At 38.8% G+C, this 24,773-nt stretch overlaps 1 protein-coding gene across 6 annotated transcripts in view; it reads right to left on the bottom strand.

The window, feature by feature from the left end:
* Positions 1-8,364: 8,364 nt before the first annotated feature.
* Positions 8,365-24,773, bottom strand: part of myo18ab (myosin XVIIIA b) — a 308,092-nt gene continuing 291,683 nt past the window's right edge. For 5 of the 6 annotated variants that reach the window (XM_060848328.1, XM_060848330.1, XM_060848329.1 and 2 more), the window contains 3 exons: positions 18,614-18,736; positions 16,687-18,071; positions 10,263-10,354 (listed from right to left, as the gene is read on the bottom strand). In XM_060848328.1, the coding sequence (XP_060704311.1) occupies positions 16,688-18,071; positions 18,614-18,736 (1,507 nt within the window). In that variant the 3' untranslated portion in view covers positions 10,263-10,354; position 16,687. Of the gene's footprint in view, positions 10,355-16,686; positions 18,072-18,613; positions 18,737-24,773 lie in introns of all 6 variants that reach the window. The other variant, XM_060848332.1, reaches the window with a different exon arrangement.

Genomic DNA, 24,773 nt, shown 5'->3' with positions numbered 1-24,773 from the left:
ACCAGAAGTACACACGATTTGGAGATACCGGTGTTGAACTAGGGTGTACAAAGTTAAAAATCACAACACCAGGTTATAGTCCAACAGGTTTAATTGGAAGCACACTAGCTTTCAGAGCGTTGCTCCTTCACTGACTACCACCTGATGAAGGAGCGACGTTTCGAAAGCTAGTGTGCTTCCAATTAAACCTGTTGGACTAGAACTACACACAGTACTCTTAGCGTGGTTTCACCACAGCTCCATATAATTGAAGAAAAGCACTTTTGGCCTACACTGAAATCCTACAGTAATACAGACCAATATGCCATTTGCCTTCTTAAATCTTGACTGTACTTGCACTTTAACTTTCAGCGATTCATGAACAAGGACACCCAAATGTCACTCACTTTTTAAGAAATACCACAAATTGGCCAAGTGTTAATTTTAGGGACTTTCATAGAGTTTTCTCTTTGAAAGGCTTAGCAATTTTTCTCAAACACTTCTCTACAACTTGCATCATTCATTCTGTACCACAGTTTTATAGCATTCCACACATGAGTTTTTGCTCAGCAGAAGTACTAACTACTGCTCAGACAGGAAAAAAACACAAGTCGCTGGAAAAGCTCAGCATGTCTGGCAGCATCTGTGAAGAGAAATCAGAGTTAACATCTGGTGATCCTTCCTCAGAACACTTACTCCATCCACCTAGGATTCAGTGGTAGCTATGTTTCACTTCCATTGCATATTTGCAATTCAGATTGGGGTGGAAGCCAACTACTCATTAATATAAATGGATGTCATAAAGCTTTGCGTTGCTTCCTTTCTTACTTTCCATGACAATCCCATCAGTTCTGAGCTTCCACATATTCTCACCCAACACCTTCAATTAAGTGTTCATCACCCAATATAGCTGCTGAGCCCTTGTCTACAGCTAAGCCATGCACTGTCCCCCTGTCAAAGCCAAGGTATTGGTGACCAATAAATACCCTCCATCTCCCTACCACCAATGCAATAACAGACATCTTCCACTGCATTCTTGTATGCAGAGTTGCCTTGATCACAATTATTGTCTCCTATGAATCCCAGCATACCATCTCCAAAACTTGACTTTCTCAACTACCCTACCACAATGGTGGCACCTAAATCCCATGGGGACTTCCAATAAATAGATGCCAGGACTGACCATGACCCATTCCTCTCACTGACTTGGAAAAACGACCATGACCTATTAATGACCAAGTCTTGGACTAATCTCTTGACTGAATGCACTGGATTTGCAGGACCGACCATTGCCTACTCTCCACATTGTAATGACACCGAACCCTTGAACATAATCCTTCCAAGTGGATGACTGACTCTGTCCAAGCCTTTGGTGTGAAACTAGATGCTGTCCTTGATTGACTGTGATGTGATCTCCTGATGACAGGTCACCTTCACTTGACTGCAGACTAATCCCCTTAGACTTTGAAAAGTCATTTAGTTGAAGCATTTGCCACGTGAACTGTTTCCACATGCTGTACGTGTTACTTACATGTGGAGTGCTGTATGGCAACATATCCTCCCCCTTAATGATCACTGCTGGCAACTTTCCTGATGAAGGGCTTTTGCCTGAAAATTTTTTAGATTGGATTACTTACAGCGTGGAAACAGGCCCTTTGGCCCAACAAGTCCACACCGACCCTCCGAAGCACAACCCACCCATACCCCTATATTTACCCCTTCACCTAACAGTACGGGCAGTTTACCATGACCAATTCACCTGACCTGCACATCTTTGGACTGTGGGAGGAAACCCACGCTGACACGGGGAGAATGTGCAAACTCTACACAATCAGTCACCTGAGGCGGGAAATGAACCCGGGTCTCTGGCGCTGTGAGGCAGCAGTGCTAACCACTGTGCCACCCTAAAACGTCGATTTTCCTGCTCAGATGCTGCCTGACCTGCTGTGCTTTTCCAGCACCACTCTAATCTTGACTCTGATCTCCAACATCTGCAGTTCTCACTTTCGCCAACTTTGAAACACTGCCTGGTTTTGTGCCTGTACTAAAAAGCAAAACAAGGCAGAAGTATTGTGAAGCAGGTAAACTCAAAATGAGCAGGTAAACTCAAAAAGGGCAGGGCAGGTCAAGGTAGAGATGTTAGCATCCAAAGATGTGCGAAAGGAGGAAATGCCACAACAGCAAGCAAAGGAAGTACACCCTACCTCTGATGCATAAGATGGGCGACTGTTCCTACACAATAAGCAGACTACTGGAAACATTACAATGAGTCAGTGACTCCAAAATACAACATTTAAGTGCATACTGTATTCTAAGTAAATCAGAGATGTGCCATGATGATGTGGTGAGGTTGACTTCTGATGCCAACCTCCATGGGCAGAGGCAGCAGGCAGTCACTACCCATAGAACATGCTGGCCAAGATGGAGGATCAGAGGAGCAAACAGTGAGTTGGAGCCCCCAGGTACCTGTTCACTTTTGTCAGGAATCATTGCCATGCAATTTCTCTTTGCCACTTGGCAGAGTAGCAAACTGCAATTAAATGGAGCACGAGTAGGAAAAAAGATGCTAATGTAGGAAAATGGGCCACTCACTAGTGAGATTTGAATCTTGCCATTCATAACATGGATATATTTTGCGGTGTTGAGTCAATAAATATAACTTACAACATAAACCCAAATTGGGAGTGGAACATAGCCTTTCTGGATCATGGGTGGGGGCACCACCACTGCACTGCAAGATCACTCCCCCATAAGTTGAACCCTTGCAATTTTGTCAAGTATTGACATAGAACTAGGTGTCACCAAACTATGAAACAGTGTTTTGTGACACAATGTGAAATCTGGCAAGTCTCTGGTTCATGCATCCTACAACTAAATTTCTAAATTTAGTCAGTTCTCTCACATTCCATGTTCCATGGTAATGTTGTCTTTTTTTTCATAACAGTTCTTCCCTCTATTCACATTGATCAGCTCTTAGAAAAGGTTTGGCGACTTTATGAGATTAAATGACTTCCCACCTCTCTCATTCTTGTTGTCTATCATCTTCTGTAATTCCTGACTCAATGTGTTATTGTAGCTATGTCTTGTAACTGCCTCATCCCCAATCCTTTGCCTGATGCCTGCAAACAGCTCACTGTATGGAAGGGGTGATGTATCAATTTCTATGTTTACATTTTCTTTCTCTGGAAATCTTATTCAAAATGGGGAAAACTTCTGTTTCATTTGCAAATAACAAAATTGTGCAGCTTTCAAACACTAAAATTGAACCATAGGCTTTTAGAATCAGTAATTATTTCTCTACATCAGTTTTTTAATTCATATTAACAAACAATTAATTGTGAACTTTACTTCTATGTGCTATATATACACCAGAGGTTTATGTTATCACTGACTCAGCACTGATATTCAACTGTATACTCAAGGGAGGAAGAAAGTTCAACTGCCATCCTGCTGAGCTCCTGAATTCAGCTGTCCTGTATAGAAATCTGCTGAGTAGTGGTCAGGGTTCATCTGACAATGCAGTGAAAATTACATGCCTCTCAGTCACTCTCGAGCATGCTGCTGGTTGACGTGCAGCATCTTCTAGCAGTAGGATAGGAAATGAACATCTCTCTTTCTCAGCTTTAGAAGTGCATTGTCAGAGAAACACAGAAGAGTGGATACCTAAAGATAAACAACCTAGAGTTACAATCCTGATGAAGTAAATTTTGGCATTTTCAACTGACCATTGCAATACTTCCAAAAATCAATAAAACCTTGAGTATATGCATATTAGTAGATAATTGCATAGCAAAATACTGTCCGTGTTTGATCATGCAACTTACGTTTTAGGAGACAGTTTGTGAAATTACATACTTAATTTGTTTTTAAGTGTCAAGTCAGATTTAGTACAAAACATTAAATGCTAATATTTGTAATTAGAATTTTTGGACTTTGAAGAAATAGGACTCAAAAAATACACATTTTTAATCTAAAAATTTACTCCATAACAGCACTCAACATACATCAAAACAACCCAGATCAAATCTTTGGCATATTTTGAATGATCCTCCGCATTTATCAGAGGTGTTTAATATCACTGAATTTGTCAATGTAATAAAATCCATAAAAGTTGTTGACTTGCTTTTTATCTCCATCAATAAAAAAAACTCCAATGATTTTGGCCAGCATTTCTTCCTTGATGCTAAGATAAAAAAGGAGTTCTACATACAAACACAAAACTCATATTTCCACTCTAAGTCATTCTATCTAAAGAATAAATCTGCCTGCCTCACAGTTAGCAAAAGTTATACGCATATTTGGGACCTTATGCCTTAATAGAAAATGACTAATGTAAATTATGCAATCACAAAAATGACAGTAAAAAGAATCATTCTTGATAGTTGCTACTGGAGCATTGGAAGTTCCCATAAAGGAAAACAGAGTTTGTGCTCATTTGAAGTTACAAACACATGGAATACCAATGAATTCTGACATGAGGATTAAAAAGAAATCTCCATATATGACAGCATAAGGACAGATTGAAGTGCTTGAGTACTTTAAGAGAAGTGGTTATTTACCTTTTACTCTGTGTAAATTACACCATAATGAAGTTGCTGAGATGCTCCATTCACTACTGCAAATGAATGTACTTTCCTTTTTGGTTTTGGCTGTTATAAAAGAGTCAAGCACTCATATTCAACAAGAGTCACTTTGAGGTTCTATAATGTATTCAAGATACCTATATATCCTACCATGGCAGCTTACAACTCATAAAACCATTTCTTCTCAAATGTAAATATATTTTCATACTATTTTGTAAAAAAATCCAGAGGATGCAGGCATTGCTGGTCAGCATTTAGTTCCATCCCTTGGAAAGGTGGTGGTGAGCTGTCTTCTTGAACCACTGTGATCCATGTGCTACCAGTAGTTTCACAATGCTGTTAGGGAGGTAATTCCAGGACTTTGACCCAATGACTCCAGAAGAACTGCGATAGATTTCCAAGCCAGGATAGGAACATGCTGGTGATGGTGGTCTCATGTATCTGCTGCTCTCGTCCTTCTACATGGACATGGTTGTGGGTTCAAAAGGTGTTGTTGAAGGAGCATTTGTGATTTTCTGTAATGCATCTTATAGATGGTGTACATTATTACAAATGTGTATAGATAATGGAGGGAGTAGATATTTGTGATTTTTGTCCTGGATGATGACAAGTTTCTTGAGTGCTATTGAAGCTGCACTCATCCAGGCAAATGGGGAATATGCCATAACAAATAGAGAATGCTGGAGAAACTCAGCAGGTCTGCCAGCATCAGTGGAGAGAGAAACAGACTTTACATTTCAAATCCAGTATGACTCTTCTTCAGAACTGAAAGGTATCGGAATTTTAAAAAAATAATTTAGACAGAGGCAGAGGAGCAGCAAGATGGCAGAGGATTTAGGGACCTACAGGAAAAGACAAAAGGACTGTTAATAGTGGAGTAAAAAGAAAATACGTAAAATGGGTGTTAATTAAGTTTGAAAGTGAGAGAAGTGGAACTCTCTAATAAAGTGCAAAGTAAACAAGACCCAAACGCAACATGGCTATTGGTAGTGGTGGGAGTGGATGGAGAGGTTGGGGCTTGTCATTCCAACCTATTTGGTCTCACCAATGTTATAGGAGACCACATTACGACCAGTGAATACAGTCGATGAGATTGAAGTAATTACAAGTCAAATGTTGCTTCACCTGGAAAATGCATTTGGGATCTTGGACATTGAGGAGTGGGGTAAGGAGTATGGACAAATGTTATACCTTCTGCAATCATTCATAGTCAGAGAGATGTACATCATGGAAACAGATCCTTTGGTCCAACTCGTCTATGCCAATCCGATATCCCAACCCAATCTAGTCTCACCTTCCAGCACCTAGCCCATATCCCTCCCAACCCTTCCCTATTCGTATACACATCCAGATGCCTTTTAAATGTTGCTATGATACTAACCTCCACCACTTCCTCTGGCAGCTCATTCCATACATGTATCACCCTGTGTGAAAAAGGTGCCCCTTAGGTCTTTTTATATCTTTCCTCTCTCACCCTAAACCTATGCACTCTAGTTCTGGACTGCCCCACCCGAGGGAAGAGACTGTGTCTATTTATCCTATCCATGCCTGTCAAGATTTTATAAACCTCTATAAGGTCACCCCTTGCATGAAAAGGTGCCTTGGGGAATGAGGACTAAACTAGGGTTGCACAGAGGGAATGTTCTTGTGGAATGCTGAATGTGGAGAGAACAGGAAGATGGTTTTGGTAGCAGCATCATGTTGGAGGTAGCAGAAATGGAATAGGAAGATCCTTTGAATGCAAAGACTAGTGGGGTGGAAAGTAAGGACAAGAGCAACCCTATCATTGTCAGAAGAAGGGGAATGGATAAGGTCAGAAGTGCTAGTTAGATTTCACTTATTTTCAAGTATTCCATTACATTTGTGACTTGGATATTGTAGATGTGGACAGGCTTTTCAGAGTCACGTTTCAAGTTACTTCCTCATAGCCTGTGACCTGCTCTTGTCTTTGGCTAGTCCAGTTCAGGTCCTGGGGTCAATGGTAATGTTCAGGCTGTTAACAGTTGAATTTCAGTGATGGCAACACCATTGAATGTCAAAGGGCAATGGTTAGATTGCCTTTTTGGATATGGTCATTGTCTTGCATTTGTATTGAACAAATGTTGCTTGCCCCTTTTCAACCCAAGCCTGAATAATGTTCAGGTTTTCAGGTATTTGAACATGGACTGCTTCAAAATCTGAGTCATGATACTGTGGTAGTACCATCACCACATGGACTGCAGTATTTCAAAGCAACAATTTATCACTAGCTTCTCAATAACAATTAAGGGATGGGTATCAAATGATAACCTTGTCAGTGACACTCACGTCACATGAAGCACTAAATAAAAAACAACTCCATATTTATCTGATTGCTTATGAATCCAAAACAACCAAGTTGTGCCTCCTTTCATGCTTGATCATTTATATGTCAAAATAACTCTCTTAAACTGCCAAAAGGATAGGTGCGTCATCACAGCAAGGTTTATGTATCTATTATAAAGGTCACGCTGTTCTAGAACCAGGACACCATCACCATTGTTCTAGAAGTATTGAGGAGCCACTAAATAAAGCTTGAGCTAATCTTGATTCCTACAATTTTCTACTCAAGGAATAGCAAGAATCTGCATCTCACAGTATTTCAGAAACACTTACTCCACTCCAACACTCCATAGCAGTGTTATTGAATAATTGCATATAATTGGAGATGCTGTAATTCAAATGAGATTTTAATGAAGGTAGACTCCCATTTCTGGTGGATAGTAAACCTCCGATTGTATATTGGTAAGAGAAGGGAGTTTTACTAGTGCCCTGCCCTCTGTTCTACATCATTAAAAATATAAACAGATTAAAATGGTCGTTATTTCTAGAATGTTGCTGGGCACAAATTGGCTATGAAACAGTTTACACAACGAGAGTCTGAAGTTCAAATGGAGTGTTGAATTTTTCAAAACCTTTCATTCTTTTCCCAATTTTTCTGATACCCTTTGTTAGAATTCCATAAATCTCCAAGAATTCAGCCCATAAAGCAGGAATTTCAATTTCAAATTGAAAGCTGCACATCAAAGGTTGATGGAACTCTCAATTAAAAACACTTGATTGGTGGTAACCACAACTGACTTACTGATAGGCACATTCTTCAAAACTTTTTCCAATTTAATTTCTAAACTCACTAAACTACACTATCATCACATTTGTCCTCAGACTGAGACAGGCAAACAACCCAGGCAAAAAATTGAATTATATTACTTCAGTCAGTCACAAAAGCAGCATTCTCAGCTTCTGTTTGATGGGAAAATTTGTGAACCACCTATTTATGTTTGATTAATGATAAAATGCATTTAATAATACAAACATTTATTGTACTAAATGAATTAGAAGGTGTTGGAGTTATCCATTAACACCTGGTACAAAGTCTATAATTCCTATTGCACAAAATATCCAAATACTAAGCTTAATTTCTCAAACTTTAACTATTACTGAATGCAGAGAACAACCCACTTTTCAGATGTATGTAACCTCAATGAAGTACTTAATAGATATAATTGCATTGAGGAAAATTAATTAATAGCTGCAATCATGAAGGATATAATTTTTAAAAAATAGAATCATTTTCAACATGATTTACTGAAAATATGACATATATTTAGCAGGTAACCAATGAATCATCACTGCTCCTTGTGGTAAGATCTGTAAATTAACTTGAATTTACTTAAGAACTTAAATTAGGAGAAAACATACCTGAAAACAAAAATGAGACTGAAGTCATTTTTCTGTTTATTCTGTGCTACAATTGTCATAAAGAAGAAAATAATTTGGGAACTTGTAAGACAACCAATAAGTTTATTTTGCCACATAAATAGTCAACAAAAAGTACATTTAATAGAGGACAATATTTTTTTTCCCAAGTTTGCAATCTTTCAAAGCAATTTCAATCCATCTTCTCTTAGACACATATTCATCTGTTAAAGCTGTTTCCATTACACTATTAGAAATCTTTGAAGCTACACTGCAGAACTTTTGATATCACAATAATCCCATTTGCCAATTAACTGCATAACTTTATACATCAGTGCTATATTATGACTAACTGAATAAAATTGTACCATTTTAATAACATATTACAAATATTAATAAACCTTGCAAAACTGCAATCTGTTTGCTATTACCTGTACTGAGTAAAGAGGTACATAGTCTGCATTCTTGAAAAGTGCACAGTTATATACTGGAAAGTAGGTCTTCATTTATACTTCATATCAAACACTTATGGCATAATAAGTCAATGAGTATTCGAGGAGAACTCTCAGAATAGCGCCTGTAATTACTTTATAAAGAAATATCTTAATATTCCAGGGAGTCACTTAAATGATCCATGCAATTTGATAAAAAATGAGGGTGTATGTAATTTTTAAAAATGATTTTATTTTGAAGTTCCAGCCTGGATTTAAATCGTCATTAATTTTGAACAATAAACAATAATACTAATGTCTATTTTTTAATTAAAATATCCAAGATCAAAAACAACCATTTTTGGTTGTTCCAGAGTGATCTGGAAAACTTCAAAGACAGAAAATGATTTATGTATTTTAAGAGTCACAGCCATTTGAATTTACAGACCTTGCAACTTCCCAAATTATTTCCACACTGTTATCATGTTCAAGCAAACTAATCCAATTTATTTATTTCACTTTGTATTTTGATTTAATCAAGATTAAATGGCAGCAGGTTCTTTGACATTAAGGACTATCACTTTTTCCATTGAATAACCAAACACAATGGTGAAGAGATAACAAAACATAAATAGCAAGTGTATACATAAAAATAACTCAAAACTTTGTTTCTAAAGGGTTGGCTTTTTCCAATACCCTCCTTTCCTAATTACGCTTTGTCCCTTTAGATTATAAATCTTGACTACAGAAGATTACATATACAACTTTTTTTTTTAAACTATTTGTTTTGAAGAGCTAATGCAGGGTATATGATATTAAACACATCCTACTATTTGAGCTTCAAGATACAAAGTAAACAGATTGTGCAAGAATAGGCATTAGTGAACTATCAACACCAAATTTGTTTATTTTCAAAAAGTATTAACATATGCACACACACATCATTTGAGAAAAAGTCTGAAGCCAAAGAGTTCTGGTATTTTTGCTCTTATCTGTGTCAATTTTCCAGTCTAGAATTGAGAAATAAAAAAAAATGAATCTTTGGCTCAGGTAAAAATAACTGCATGAAAAAGTCAGTGGTCGCCTTAGACCGCAACCAGAGATGTCAGTTTGAATTAGATTTCGAAAGCAGTGCTGATAAGAAAGATTAGCCATAGCAATAGAAAACAAATCAAGAGAAGAAAGCAAACCCTGAAATATTACAGGCTTTCAAATTATGCAGATGAGAACAGGAAATTCCATACTTGTAAGAAATACCAATCATTGTACACTTTGTAGTGAATTTAAATTTCAAATTAACATAGCCTATCAATACCATGCAAGACTATTACCAAGGTGACAAAGCATCAGGACATTATGTATTTCATTCATCCCACTTCCAATTTTATTGTGTTATCAAACCCAACATCACCACAGTAATATCCCAAGAAATTCAAATGTCATGTGCTGAGCTTTTTTGGTAAGTAGGAACCTGTAGATAACAGTTACACTTTTCGCTATGCATTGGATTCCACAATTTTGGTGTCACTGCCACTATTGTTTAGTGGTCGCCTGGTTGATATCCTGGACTTCAGGGTATCTTCAATATTGCCCATCTCATCATCAGAATTCATGACAGTGACGTGTCGACGATACAATGGAGGGCTGTGAAAGGAATGGAAAAGAACGTTATATTATAAACACAATAATTTAACCAAAAATTACAATTTTTTATATTGTATTTAGAATGTTAGCATCAATGCAAAAGCTTTTGCTTTGAAGAAACACCCAGAAATTAGATCAGACTAAGGTCTGATGACTCCAGAATAGTGGAGAATTAGATCGTCTTCTCAGGTTTATTTTGCATAGATGCTACAACTGCAGTGGAAATATCAAGTTAAAATAGTTAGATTTGTTTTGATACCAGCAAACAACATACATTTAAACAGTTTGTTCAGGAATAATACTATAACAAAGCAGTAGTAATTTTCTTTCTCGCTGACAATTAATGAAAGAAATGCCAGCAGCAGCTATTATTTCCAATCAATCCTTCTACAAAATCCTGAGTGCAGAGGACATTATTGAGTTAGAGATTATCAATGAGGGTCAACCATGATCAAAGATTAGATTGGTTCAAATATTGAGAGAGATGAATTTACATTTTTCTTTTCTCCAAATCGAAGTTTTGCTATGCAGTGGACTTCATCTGACATCAATGTGAAGAATGAGCAAATTTTGCTTGCTAGAGCCAAGGAAATTACAGGTGATATTCATGGACATTTACAGTCAGTAGGAGGCCATACAGCCCATCATGTCCCTGCTGGTCACAAAGATCTAACTATCCTAACGTTATTTTCCAGCTCATGGCCCAAAGCCTTGGAGGCAACTTTGTCTTATTATCCATTAGAAAATGGGATTTTCACTGGCTGTGCCCACATTTATTGTGCATCCTAGTTTCGTTTGAGAAAGCGGTGGTGTGATTCAGGATTAATGCCATTGAAAGTCAAGGGGCAATGTTAAATTCTCTCGTTAGAGAAGATTTTCTTTAGTGAACTTCTAGAAAGACTGCTCACCTGAAAGTAATAGATCTCAACCAACAATGGAACGAATGAGATTGACTGAAGACAATCATCTGTGAAGGTGGAGACCCCCAGAGGAGGCTAACAAAAGAAAGTTCATGCGAATCGGAAAATTTATAGAATATGATAAAGGGCCAATAAACTGATGAAGGAAGGGAGAATAGAATATGAATTTAATCTAGAAAATTATACAAAAATGGACTGAAAAAGCTTCTGCAAGTATGTAAAAAAAGAAACATTAGGCTAAAATAAATGTCGGTTTATTAAAGGAAATGTCAGGAGAGTTTATAATGGGGAATAAAGAAATAGCAGAGAAACTAAATTATTACTGTGTCTCTGATTTCACGGAGGAAATTACAAGAAATTTCCCAGAAGTACAGATCTAAGTGGCTAGGGAGAATGAAAAGTTGAAAGAAATTAGCATTAGTAAGATGACTGTACTGGAGAAATTAAAAAGGGGCTGAAAGTTGAGAAATCTCCAAGAGCTGAAAGTTTTCATCCTACAGTATTGAAGGTGGAGGCTGTACAGATAGTCAATGCATTGGCGATTACCTTCTAAAATTCTATAGATTATGGAAGGTAGCAAATGTCACCACACTATGTAAGAAAGAAACCAGAGAGAAAACAAGGAACTACAGACTTGTTAGCCTTACGTCAGTAATAGGAAAGATAGTGGAATTTATTACAGATGAGAAAATAGGTATCAGGTTTATAATGATCAGATTGGGCATAATGACTTGGATGTGCCGGTGTTGGACTAGGGTGGATAAAATTGTTTAAAAACACACCAGGTTATAGTTGAACAGGTTTATTTGGAAGCACGAGCTTTTGGAGCGCCGCTCCATCACTTGGTTGTCCCCATAGTCAGCACAGATTTGTCAATGAGAAATCAAGTTGGAAATTTTCTTTTTGAAGAGGTTACTAACAAATTTAATAAAATGGATACAGTATAATTAAATTTTCAGAAGGCTTTTGGTAATGTCTCCCAGGGAGGCTGGTTAGAAAGATTAAAACACATGGCACAAAAGGTAATCATCTGTGAAGGTGGAGACCCCCAGAGGATGCTAACAAAAGAAAGTTCATGTGAATCGGAAAATTTACAGAATATGATAAAGGGACAATAAACTGCTGAAGGAAGGGAGAATAGAATATGAATTTGGCACTGACAAGGGTTAATGATTGGCTAAGGTACAGAAAACAGAAGGAAGGAATAAATGGGTCATTCTTGCATTGACAGGCTGCAACTGTGGAATACCAAAGAATTGGTACTTCGTTTCTAGCATTTACAATCTACACCAATGATTTAGAGATGTGGGCCAAATGTAATATTCCCAAATTTGTGAATAATACAAAGCTAAGTGGGAATGAGTGTTGTGAGGAAAATGTAAAGGCACTTCACAAGAATTTCGACAGGTTCAGTGAATGGGCAAAAACATGATAGTATAATATGGAAAGATATTATGGGCAAAGAGGTTATCCACTTTGGTAGCAGAAACCAATGTATAGAGTATTTCTTAAATAGTTAAGATCAGGAAGTGTGGTGCACAAAGGGACCCAACGAATCACTGACGGCTAATATGCAATTGCAGCAAGGAATTAGGAAACAAAGGGAATGTCAGCCTGTATTGCAAGAGGATATGAGTAACCCAGAGTTGTCTTGCTTCAATTATATAAGCAATTGGATAGATCTCAACTGTAGTACTGTGTAGTTTTGATTGTATTATCTCAGGAAACTTACTATCGCCACAGAGTGCAATGAACATCCATCAGATTTGTTCCTAAGATTGCTGAACAGTCAATTATAGAGATTGGGTAATTTGGGCCTATATTTACAGTTTTGAAGAATGAGAAGTGATCTCATTGAAATTTACAAAATACTTAAAAGGGATAGACAGGGTGGATTCAATTAATAAGACTCCCCGTTTTCAGAATCTAAAACCAGGGGACACGGCTTAAAAGTAAGTGCAATAGATAGCTTAGATCAGAAATGATGATAAGTTATTTTATCCAGAAGGCTGTGAATCTTCTGAATTCTCTACAGACTACTGTGGACACTCAAATCTTTGAGTATGTCTAAAGTAGAGATTGATATATTTCTGATTTCCATTGGTGTATTGGGCTATGGTGATGGGGTGACACCGATCATCCATGAGGAAAATGAATGGAGAGGCAGGCTCGATTGTCTGAATGACCCATGCCTGTTCCTATCTATCATCCACTCAAAATATCTGGCTTAAGCATGTTGCAAATGTTACAGCCTTATCTTTCTGCTCTGATGTACTGAACCCCCCCCATCACTGATGTTGGGGATATTTGTGGAATCTCCTCCCAGTGAGTTGTTTAATTATACATCATCATCCATGACCAGATGACTAGCAGGACTGCAGAACTGATCCACTGGTTGTGGGATTGTTTAGCTGTGTCAACAACTGGCTGTTTAGTGGATGTTTAGAATTTTCTGCCCCAGAGATTTGTGAAGGCTATTTCACAGAAAGTATTTAAGGATTAACTACATAGATTTTTGAAAATGAGGAGTTGAGAGCTATGGGAAGTTGACAAGAATTGAAGTTCAGGCCTGGGACAGATCAGCCATGATCTTATAGAATGGCGGGCTGGCTTGAGGGGATGAATGCCCTACTCCTGCTATTAATTCTTATGTTCCTAATGCCTTCTGGCTTGCAAGTAACTAGTGTCTTGTACGTTGCTGCTTTTAGCATGTCCTCCTTCAGTTCTCATTGAACCAAGCTTGATCCTTTGGCTTGATGGTATGAGTAGAGTGGGAGAAATGCCAGACCGTGAGACTGCAGGTTGTGATTGAATACAAATCTGCTGCTGATGATGCCCTGCAGCTTATCTTAGACTCCTAGTATCAAATGCTAGATCTATTCCTTTTTTTAAAAGTGGTATATCTACCAGCCATCCGTTCTTATCCTGTTTTCAGGATTTATGATACAGTGATTACATATTATTTTTAATAAGAAGCATGAATGCAATATAGAAAATATTGATTAGTATTATGCATGTTACATCATGGAATAAAAGATTAGTATTGATTGAAAAAGAATTCACCCAACATGCAATTAATTTTACATTTCATGTTAGCCCACTGTCTGTTTTAGAGGCAGAAAAGAGTAACACTTCAATTGTGGCAATAACTAGAGTGTCTATGGTCAGGTATTTCTCTGTTTGGCACTGACAAAAATGGCAAGCAAAATCAGATGGGGGTAAGAGAATGACTAGTTGTCCCAAACTCACCTGTTTACTGCCTGGCTGTAACTACTTGACTTAAAATCAACATGGAGAAAGTAAGGACTGCAGATGCTGGAGATCAGAGCTGAAAAATGTGTTGCTGGAAAAGCGCAGCAGGTCAGGCATCATCCAAGGAGCAGGCGAATCGACGTTTCGGGCATAAGCCTCAGGAATGAGGAAGGTGTGCCAAGCAGGCTAAGATAAAAGGTAGGGAGGAGGGACTTGGGGGAGGGGCGTTAGGAATGCGAGAGGTGGAAGGAGGTTAAGGCGAGGGTGATAGGCCGGAGAGGGGGTGGGGGCGGAGAAGTCGGGAAGAAGATTGCAGGTCAAGAAGGCGGTGCTGAGTCCAAAAGTTGGGACTGAGATAAGGTGGGGGGAGGGGAAATGAGGAAGCTGGAGAAATCCGTGGAAGATGAGGCGCTCTTCTTCCAGGTGTCGTGTTGTCATGGTCTGGCGATGGAGGAGGCCAAGGACCTGCATGTCCTTGGCGGAGTGGGAGGGGGAGCTAAAGCGTTCAGCCACAGGGCGGTTGGGGTTGGTTGGTGCGGGTGTCCCAGAGGTGTTCTCTGAAATGTTCCGCAAGTAGGCGGCCTGTCTCTTCAAACGTAGAAGAGGCCACATCGGGTGCAACGGATGCAGTAAATGATGTGTGTGGAGGTGCAGGTGAATTTGTGACGGATATGGAAGGATCCCTTGAGGACTTGGAGGGAAATGAGGGGGGAGGCGTGGGCGCAAGTTTTGCATTTCTTGCGGTTGCAGGGGAAGGTGCCGGGAGTGGAGGTTGGGTTAGTGGGGAGAATGGATCGGACAAGGGAGTCGTAGAGGGAGTGGTCTTTAGGTAGATAAGGCACTCTTCCTCCAGACGTCGTGTGGCCATGGTCTAGCGATGGAAGAGGTCAAGGACCTCTCCTTTCTGGAAAGACCACTCCCTCGTCAGGCCCACACCCCCACCAACCCAACCTCCACTCCTGCCACCTTCCCCTGCAACTGCAAGAAATGCAAAACTTGCGCCCACACCTCTCCCCTCACTTTCCTCCAAGGCCTCAAGAGATCCTTCCATATCCGTCACAAATTCACCTGCACCTCCACACACATCATTGACTGCATCCGCTGCACCCGATGTGGCCTCCTCTACATTGGGGAGATTAGGCCGCCTACTTGCAGAATGTTTCAGAGAACACCTCTGGGACACCCGCACCAACCAACCCAACCGCCCTGTGGCTGATCACTTTAACTCCCCCTCCCACTCTGCCAAGGACATGCAGGTCCTTGGCCTCCTCCATCGCTAGACCATGGCAAGACGACGCCTGGAGGAAAAGCGCCTTATCTTCTGCCTAGGAACCCTCCAACCACAAGGGATGAATGCAGATTTCTCCAGCTTCCTCATTTCCCCACCCTCCACCTTATCTCAGTCCTAACCCTCGGACTCAGCACCGCTTTCTTGACCTGCAATCTTCTTCCCGACCTCTCCGCCCCCACCCCCTCTCCGGCCTATCATCCTCACCTTAACCTCCTTCCACCTATCGCATTCCCAATGCCCCTCCCCCAAGTCCCTCCTCCCTACCTTTTATCTTAACCTGCTTGGCACACCTGCCTCATTCCTGAAGAAGGGCTTATGCCCGAAACGTCGATTTTCCTGCTCCTTCGATGCTGCCTGACCTGCTGCGCTTTTCCAGCAACACATTTTTCAGTTAAAATCAACATGAAGCAATTCCATATGTGCACACTAATGCAAAGACCCTTAATTTTGCCCTGAACTCTGAAGAACATCCTCCACTATGAGACTTTTATTTCTCCCATTTCCCACACCAGCCATTCAGTAGTCTCTACAAGTGAGATGATCAACTTGAACCAAATTATAGCTAGGTTTTTGCTGTACCCTTGCCCATTGAACAATCAAAACCATCTTTAACATTAGAACTTTTAGTTGCCAGAACAACACTTATTCCATAAAGGAGGCTGTAATTTCTATACTGTCCTATACCCAATTCAATGTACCACTCGGTTCTGTTCTGCATTACATTATTACTGCTACAGAGTACAGCATGCTTGAGATTAAAGTATAAACTGCGTAATTTTTCAATTAGTAAGTTTCAGTTAAGAGAAGTGAAGTAAAAATAGTCATGCATTTTCAATGCTACATTCCAAGCAGAATTCAGATGGACCTACTTTACTCGTCACTTTCTGGTCTGTATAAGTACTTCATCATCACACTGTCTACTTGCTTCATTTTATTTTTGCTGCTTTTCTTTGTTTTCTTTCCAGACTTCTCAGCTTTGCTTCCTTTATCCAATTCATCTTCTGAATTAGATTCTCTCTTTTTTGCACCTCGTTTGATACTATTGATGCTTCGATATGAAACTGTGGACCCTGAAGTGGAGGAACTTGACGAAGATTCAGATGACTCAGAGTCACTTTCCTTTTTCTTTGATTTCTTCTTAGACTTCTTAGAGTGTTTCTTGGAAACTTTCTTTCTTTGCTCACTTTCTGATTCAGATGATTCAGAATCTAAACTTCTGCTCTTTTTGCTTTTCTTACTTTGTGGCTTACTGAAATCTAGAGAGGAAGAGGATCTTAACGGGATGGATGGCTGTTTACTTACTTTTTCCTCATCCTCTTCAGTGTCTGGGTCTAGACTTGTTCTTTTGAATGTAACTGGTTTATAATTCAGAACTTCATTAATGGCAGCTTCTAAATCAGGATCCAAATAATTCCTGTGGCCCACAGGTTTTATATTAGAACTATCCAGTTGCATATCATCTGAAGCAGAAGATCTAGGTCTGGCAGGAACACTAAAGCTGCGCCCTACAGATTGCTGACTATATGATGATCTTTCACTTTGTACTACACTGACAGCAGCATCATCATCATCCATCTCACCAAATCTACTTTTAGTGAAAGATAATCTTGAAGCTGTACGACCACTAAGTGTAGGACTTTGCATTCCTACTTCTGACTTACGGCTGAGCAATGGGCTAACCGGACTGAATAAGTCAGTCTGATTGTCATCAAGTCTTGAAAGACTTCGTCTCAGGCTAGATGAAGGACTGTTTATAGCAAAACTCACAGATGATTTGATATCATCCTCAGCTTCCAAGCCTCGCCATGTTGAAATACGACTTACAGGAACTGATACAGCAGAAGCTTTGTCAAAGTCAGGACTATTCATGGCCCATCTCCTGTCCAGTCCTTTTCTAGCTCGATTTGTGGCCTCTGAATATGCCTGAGAAATAACAGATCCCTTATCATCCAAGTCTTCGACACCTTGGGACTTTTTCCAAGAAGTAACAGAGACATTGTCATTCAAATTGTCTGTACTGGTGGTTTTCTTTATTCTTCGAAAAGACCTATCTGGTGACGTTGATCGTTCCTTACTGAGTGCTGTCAGAAGGGGATCATTACTGCTTTTACCACTAAGAGAATCCTTCATATTCCCTCTTTTACGATAGCTGAGAGAACTCATTACAGAAACTGGTCTAACGTCCTCCACTTCCTTCCCTTCTTTTAAGTCTTTCCCTTCCTTTCCCTCCTTCAGGTCCAAACTAAGAGAAAATCTGGTTAATAGACAAACAGGAAACAAAGAGAAAGAAAATCAAATTAATCATAAAAGAAAGTATGTATATTGTACAAAAATTAAACACCAACGGTAGTAATAGACAATAAAAGGGGAAATAAAAGCAAAAGGCACATGAAAATAGCTTTGAAGTAAATGGTTGTGATGAGCTCAATTTATGAGACAAGGGAGAAGGAAATGTGCATAAAGGTTTTAAGGAGTGTCCAATGTCCCACCTGTGACTGAAGAAAATATGTCCAAGTAAGTAAATAAGTTAGCAATTTCAGAGCAATTCAGAGCAATTTCCATAAAGTATCTTTTAAACTTTGTCATTATACATAAAAGGAGTATTACTTACTGACAGATATAAAATGGTTAAGATTAAAATATTGGTCGGCAATATAATTTTTAAATTATATCAATATTCAACTTTATATTCTGCTAAAATAATACAAGTTAATACATATTTACTTAAATGTTGGTGTTGAAAGCATTTACCATTTACAAAAAAAACTATTGAATTAATTCAGATTTTCTACTAACCTTGAACTTTTTAGGCTTCCGTCATCTGAATATGTTTTGGCTGAGCCCTTGTTCTTTGACAGCCAGGATTTGACGTCATCGACACGTTCATCAACTTCAGAATCCGTGTCTGAATCACCCTCACTGTTCCAAGACATGCAGTGAAAAACATGTTTTAATGTTTATGTATCTCCCTTTGAGGCTTGATAGTGCATTCACATCAAAAGAAAAGGGAGAATATAACACTCACAGTAAGAAGGTGTCCAAATTATAAATATATATTGCTTGTGCTACTTTCCAGCACACAGCAGTGGTTAGTAGCTTTCTGCATTATTTAACATGTCATATTTTAACTTTTAATTTGCAGATGCAGTTAGCCAAGGTAACAGGCCCATTAATAGTTATGAGAGGGTTGGGCTTTGCCTCGAGCAAAGTATTTGTGACCAACACAGCAATGTTTGTGTTATCTACCATAACATAAGAACTAGGTGTGGGTAACATGATATTGAAGAATCTAACAGATGTTTATTACTGCTCCTTTATGTACAAATTTTAGATTCACGGATACAGAAGTGTCTGGGCTAGTATTAGGATATTTGGTTATGAAAAGTAGTGTCATTCCGTCAGAGTCTTATGCTGTAAAGTGCCCAAATTAAGATGGAGTTTGAGACCTTTATATCTTCTGGTACCACGCTATGATATAGTGCTGACGTTATGATGCTGCCTCTTTAAAGGATAATAACATACTACTAATAAGACAACAACTTATAATAGCAGTTATATTTAAAATCATAAAGTTCATCACTATAAACAACAGATCACAATTATTTGTTTCCCTACTAATGAAATTTTAGCTATAAACTTCCAGCCGTGTTAGCATTCATATTATGCACCTATTTTTGTTTAATATGTTTTATCCTTTCCCCTCTTGAAACACTGTCATTCATGACTCGAGGGTTAATTTTTGAGTTTGACATGACTCTTCTTTAGAACTGAAATCAAAATTCTCCAGTTCTGAAGACTAGTCATACTGGACTTGAAGTATTAACTTCTGCTCTCCACAGAGAATTCATTTGTCAACCATGATACTAATGTTGCCATGTTTTTTGGGTGTTAGGGCATGAATGCTGAGCCAAGTTCTGTACTCAACCAAGGTCCACATGGTCATGTCCAGCAGAGGTCACCGAATAACTACACGATGCAGTTAGCCCAGCTGTCTGAACAGCTGACTTGCGATGCAGAATGATACCAATAGAATGGTTTAAACTTCTGCATTGGCGGAGGTTACCATGAAAGATTCTTCAACTTTTGCCCTTGCTTGAAATATTGTTATCCTTAGGATTAAACCATCATCAGTAGTCTCTGAGGAAGATGTATTGTTCAGTAGGGCTATAGTCACTTCTTCTCGAATAACCATTTGGAACAGATAACCTGGGTGAGGTTGCCCACTTTAATCCAGAGATCGATTATCCATATAGCTTATCACAAGCCAAAGCTGAATTTTGGGTTATTTCTACTTCAGCAGCTCAGATACACGGAGTGTAAAATTCCAATGCCATCATTTATGATTTTAGTTTGTTTTGTGGCATTTGTGATAATATGCTCAACCACAATAAAATTTCTGACATTTAAACATATAGCCCTGCTCACACTCTACTTCCTGACATGAAAGATTTCTGGAAAAATAATACTAGTAACAGTTGAGGATATCATTTGGTTACTTCCAGTGCTCATCATCATTTTCAAGTTATTTCTTGGGTTCAACTTTCAATTTTGACAATTAGTTTTGAAGACACCTAAAATAGAGTGCATACAAAAGTCACGCCTAAAATTTGCACAGCAAAGGAAGAGGAGTTTTAAGTGCAGATAACTGTTAAACTAGTTCATTTGTATCTTATTGCTGAGAACATGGTTGTGGTAAGGAAGAAATTTTGAATATGAACGCATACTTTACTTGTTTAAAATTCTAATCTTAGACTCATTTTCAAACTGGATGTAAAATCCAGTCAGATTATGATCTTTTCTCCCTAGATGTTTTTTTTTGAGGTCATTACTTAATCTTGTCACATTTTGCAATATTAAGCCAATTATAGCTTGCTCTCTGGTCACTTCCAGAATATACTGCTCTAAGAAACTAATCTTGAAAGCATTCTATAAACTCTTCATCAAGGTTACTATTTATAATCTGATTTTTCCAGTTAATGTAAGAATTGAAATCACCTCATTATTGCAATCCCTTTACCACGTGCACAACATATTTCTTGTATACCTCTCCCTACACGGTGATTACTGTTATGGGCTTTGTGGATCACACCGTAAAGTGATTTTTTTCCCCCTGTAATATTCCTAATGTACACCTGAAATAATTCTACATCCTGATCTCCTGAACTAAGTTATCTCTAACTATCACATCAATACCATCTTTGATTAGGAGTGATATTCCTCTGCATTTATCAAGCTTCCAAACCTTCTTGAATGTCATGCAGTGAACTACAACTGTATAATTCAATGACAGCTTCACAATTTGGTCTGCTTTCCAAGACCTTCACTCTAACCAAAGGAGCAACTCATCTAAGAAACTACAGGCTTGCTCCAGATAAGACTGAGAAAATTATGAACTGTAATTATATTGCTGTCTTCTTAATTTGTATCCATTCTTGGGATGACTGATCGGATGGGTTGAGGAAGTGATGATGCATTTTGAAACCTCTGGGGCAAGTATGAGATATAACCGTCTTTAGTTTAAAACTCAAAAAACTTGCTGCTGAAATTCTTCAAAGTGGGACAATTACTCTAACAGTAAGAAATACCTCACATACAAAATATACTGATCACAGGCAGAAAGGAAACAAATGCTGTCAGTGGCATGGTATTATGTTCCAATTGCATTGTTTCATAGGGAGACAATGGTGTAGTGGGATGGACAATATTGACACTGGATTAGTAATCCAGAGATCCCAGGAAATGATTTGGAGACCTAGGTTCAAAGTATGCCATGGCAGATGGTGGAATTTGAACTCAATAATAAAATAAATTTGGAATTAAGAGTGTAATGATGACCATAAAACCATTGTCATTTGTTCAAAGAAGTTTCCTTGCATCCTTTAGGGAAGGTAACTGTCGTCTTCACCTAGTCTGCCCTGCATGTGACTCCAGACTACCAGCAAAGTGGCTGACACTTAACTGGGGCACTTAACCCAATGGGGGATGAGTCTCTCATTTACATAAATGATTTTGGGCTGAAGGATCTGTTTCCGTGCTGTATGAATCTGTAACTGGGCTCGAAACATCAACTGTCTATCTCTCCACATGAATTGCCAGATCTGCTGAGATTCTCCAAAATTGTGTTTATTTATCAGAAAGGTAGGCTGATAGTCATGGAGGGACTGTAATGTACATATAGGCTGGAAACAGCAGATGGGCAAAGGTAGCCCAGACCAGAAGTCTGGAATGTTTTCAGGATATTTCTTATTTCAACATATTTTTGAGCTGACCAGATAGCAAACTAAACTGGATCTAATGTTATACAATACAACAAGACTGGAGTAACTAATGAATGACCTTATGGCAAAGATGCCCCTAGGTGGTAGCGACCAAAAAAAAAAGATTGAATTTTACATTTAAAGAGACAGAAGTGAAACCAAGACCAGTATTTGGACATAGCAGATGAATTGAACGGCTTTTTTGTATCGGTCTTTATGACGGAGGATACAAGGTAACACTGGAGAAAGCGGTCAATCAGGAAATGGAATTGAGGGAGGTACTCCAGCAAATTACATTCACTAAAAAGTGCAAATTATTGGAGGCTTTAGCTAACAATTTCTGGGATCCTGATGGATTTTATTGAAATGTCTTGAAAGAAATGGCTAGTGAGATTGTTGGTGCATTGAATTTACTTCTCCAAAATTCCCTAGATGTTGGGAAGATTTCATTAGATTGCAATTTAGCAAATGCAACTCCTTTATTCAAAAAGGGAAAGTGACAGAAAGCATGAAACTACAGGCCAGTTAATATCTGTTCGGGAAAATGGTGGTGGATGGTGGATGTACTGTACTTAAATTTTCACAACTTATTTCATAAGGTGCCACATCAAAGATCATTGCATAGAATAAAACCTTGTAGTGAAGGGGGCAATATACTGGCAGAGAAAGAAGATTGGCTCCCATGAAACAATAGGCATAAGTGGTCATTTTCTATATGCATGATATCAGTACGTGGGCACAGGGATTAATACTCAGGTTTCAAGATCTTGTAATTTGTATAAATGACTTGCACGAAGGGATGGAAGATATCGTAGCTAAATTTGCTAAGGTCAATGAAAAGTAGGTTATGAAGAGGATATAAGGCATTGTGAAACATCCAAGAATTCAGAAAAGATTTACAAGGATGTTGCCAGGGTTGGAGGGTTTGTGCTGTAGGGAGAGGCTGAGTAGACTGGGGCTATTTTGCCTGGAGTGTCAGGGGCTGAGAGGTGAATTTACGGAGATGTATAAAATCATGAAGGGCAAGGATAGGGTAAATAGACAAGGTGTTGCATGGGGGCCTCCAAAATTAGAGGGTATAGGTTTAAGGCAAGAGGAAAGAGATATAAAAAGGAACCCAAGAGGCAAGCTTTTCATGCAGAGTGTGGTATGTGTATGGAATGAGCTGCCAGAGGAAGTGGTGGAGGCTGGTACAATTACAACATTTAAAAGGCATGTGGATAGGTATGTGAATAGGAAGGGTTTTGAGGGATATGGGCCAAATGCTGGCAAACGGGACTAGATTTATTTAGGATATCAGGTCATGGACGAGTTGGACTGAAGATTCTGTTTCCATGCTGTATGGTCTCTCTGAGTCTATGTCCATTTGGATGAGAATATAGCAGGCATAATTTAAGACCATAAGACATAGGAGTGGAAGTAAGGCCATTTGGGGTGACACCAAAACTGGCGGTGTAGTGAATGAACACTGAAGAAGGTTATCTAAGATTACAAACAGATCTTGATCAATAGGGTTAAGATTGAGAAGTGGCAGATGGACTCTACAGAGTCTAATTTGGATAAATGCAAGGTGTTGCATTATGGTAATACAAACAAGGGCAGGACTTATGCAGTTAAAAGTAGAGCCTTGTGTAATGTTGTAAAACAGAGACACCTAGGGGTTCAGGTAAGTAATTCTTTGGAATTTGCATATAGGTAGACAAGGTGGTGGTGATGATGTTTAGTACACTTGTCTTCATTGCTCAGACTTATTAGCATAGGAGTTGGGACATCATTTTGAGATTGTACAGGACGTTAGTGAGTATCCTCGTCTGGAGTACTGTGTGCAGTTATAGAGCCATTGAGCATGGTAACAGACCTTTTGGTCCAACTAGTCCATGCCGACCATAATCCCAAGCGGAACTATTCCCACCTGTCTACCCACATCCCTCCAAACATTTCTTTGTGTACTTAGCCAAAGTATTATTACTTAATTTGAATGTTGTAACTGAACACGCATCCACCACTTCCCCTGGAAGTTCATTCCACACACAATCACTAATTTCCCTCTTATACGAAGGGAATTATTAAACTTGAGAGGGTTCAGTAAATATTCACCAGGATGTGGCTGGGAATGGAGAGTTTGAATTATAAAAATAGGCTGCGAACTTTTTTCACTGGAGCGTAGAAGGTTGAGGGATGATGTTAGAAAGGTTTAGAAATCATGAGGGGCATAGATAAAATGGATAGCAAAGGTCTTTTCCCTAATGTGGGTGAGTTCAAAACTAGGGAGCATAGTTTTAAGGTGAGGAGAAAGATCTAAAAAAAAGACATGAGGGACAACTTTTTTTTATACAGAGTGATTTATGTATGGATTGAACTGCCAGAGAAAGTAGTAGATGCAGGTGTAGTTACAATGTTTAAAAAACATTTGGATAAGTACATGAGTAGGAAAGATTTGCAGGGGTAATGGGCCAAGTGCAGGGAACGTTTGGGAACATGTCAGCATAAACTAGTTGGACTGAATGGTCTTTTCCATGCTGTATGACACTATGGTCACATCCTGTGTGTGAATAAAAGAATGCAGAATTATAGTATGTACTGTGAAACTGTACCTACTGCACAAATACTATATCCAGGCAAAATAAATTGTATGTATCATGCATAATGGCACTGGAATTCCTATTAGTCACTGCAGTTTTAAAAACTTAGTTACAAGC

This window comes from Hemiscyllium ocellatum, chromosome 31 (genome assembly GCF_020745735.1).
Source record: "Hemiscyllium ocellatum isolate sHemOce1 chromosome 31, sHemOce1.pat.X.cur, whole genome shotgun sequence".
Classification (NCBI taxonomy): Eukaryota; Metazoa; Chordata; class Chondrichthyes; order Orectolobiformes; family Hemiscylliidae; genus Hemiscyllium; species Hemiscyllium ocellatum.
Note: the sequence above shows the minus strand (reverse complement) of the source record. Positions and strands in the feature narration are given on the sequence as shown.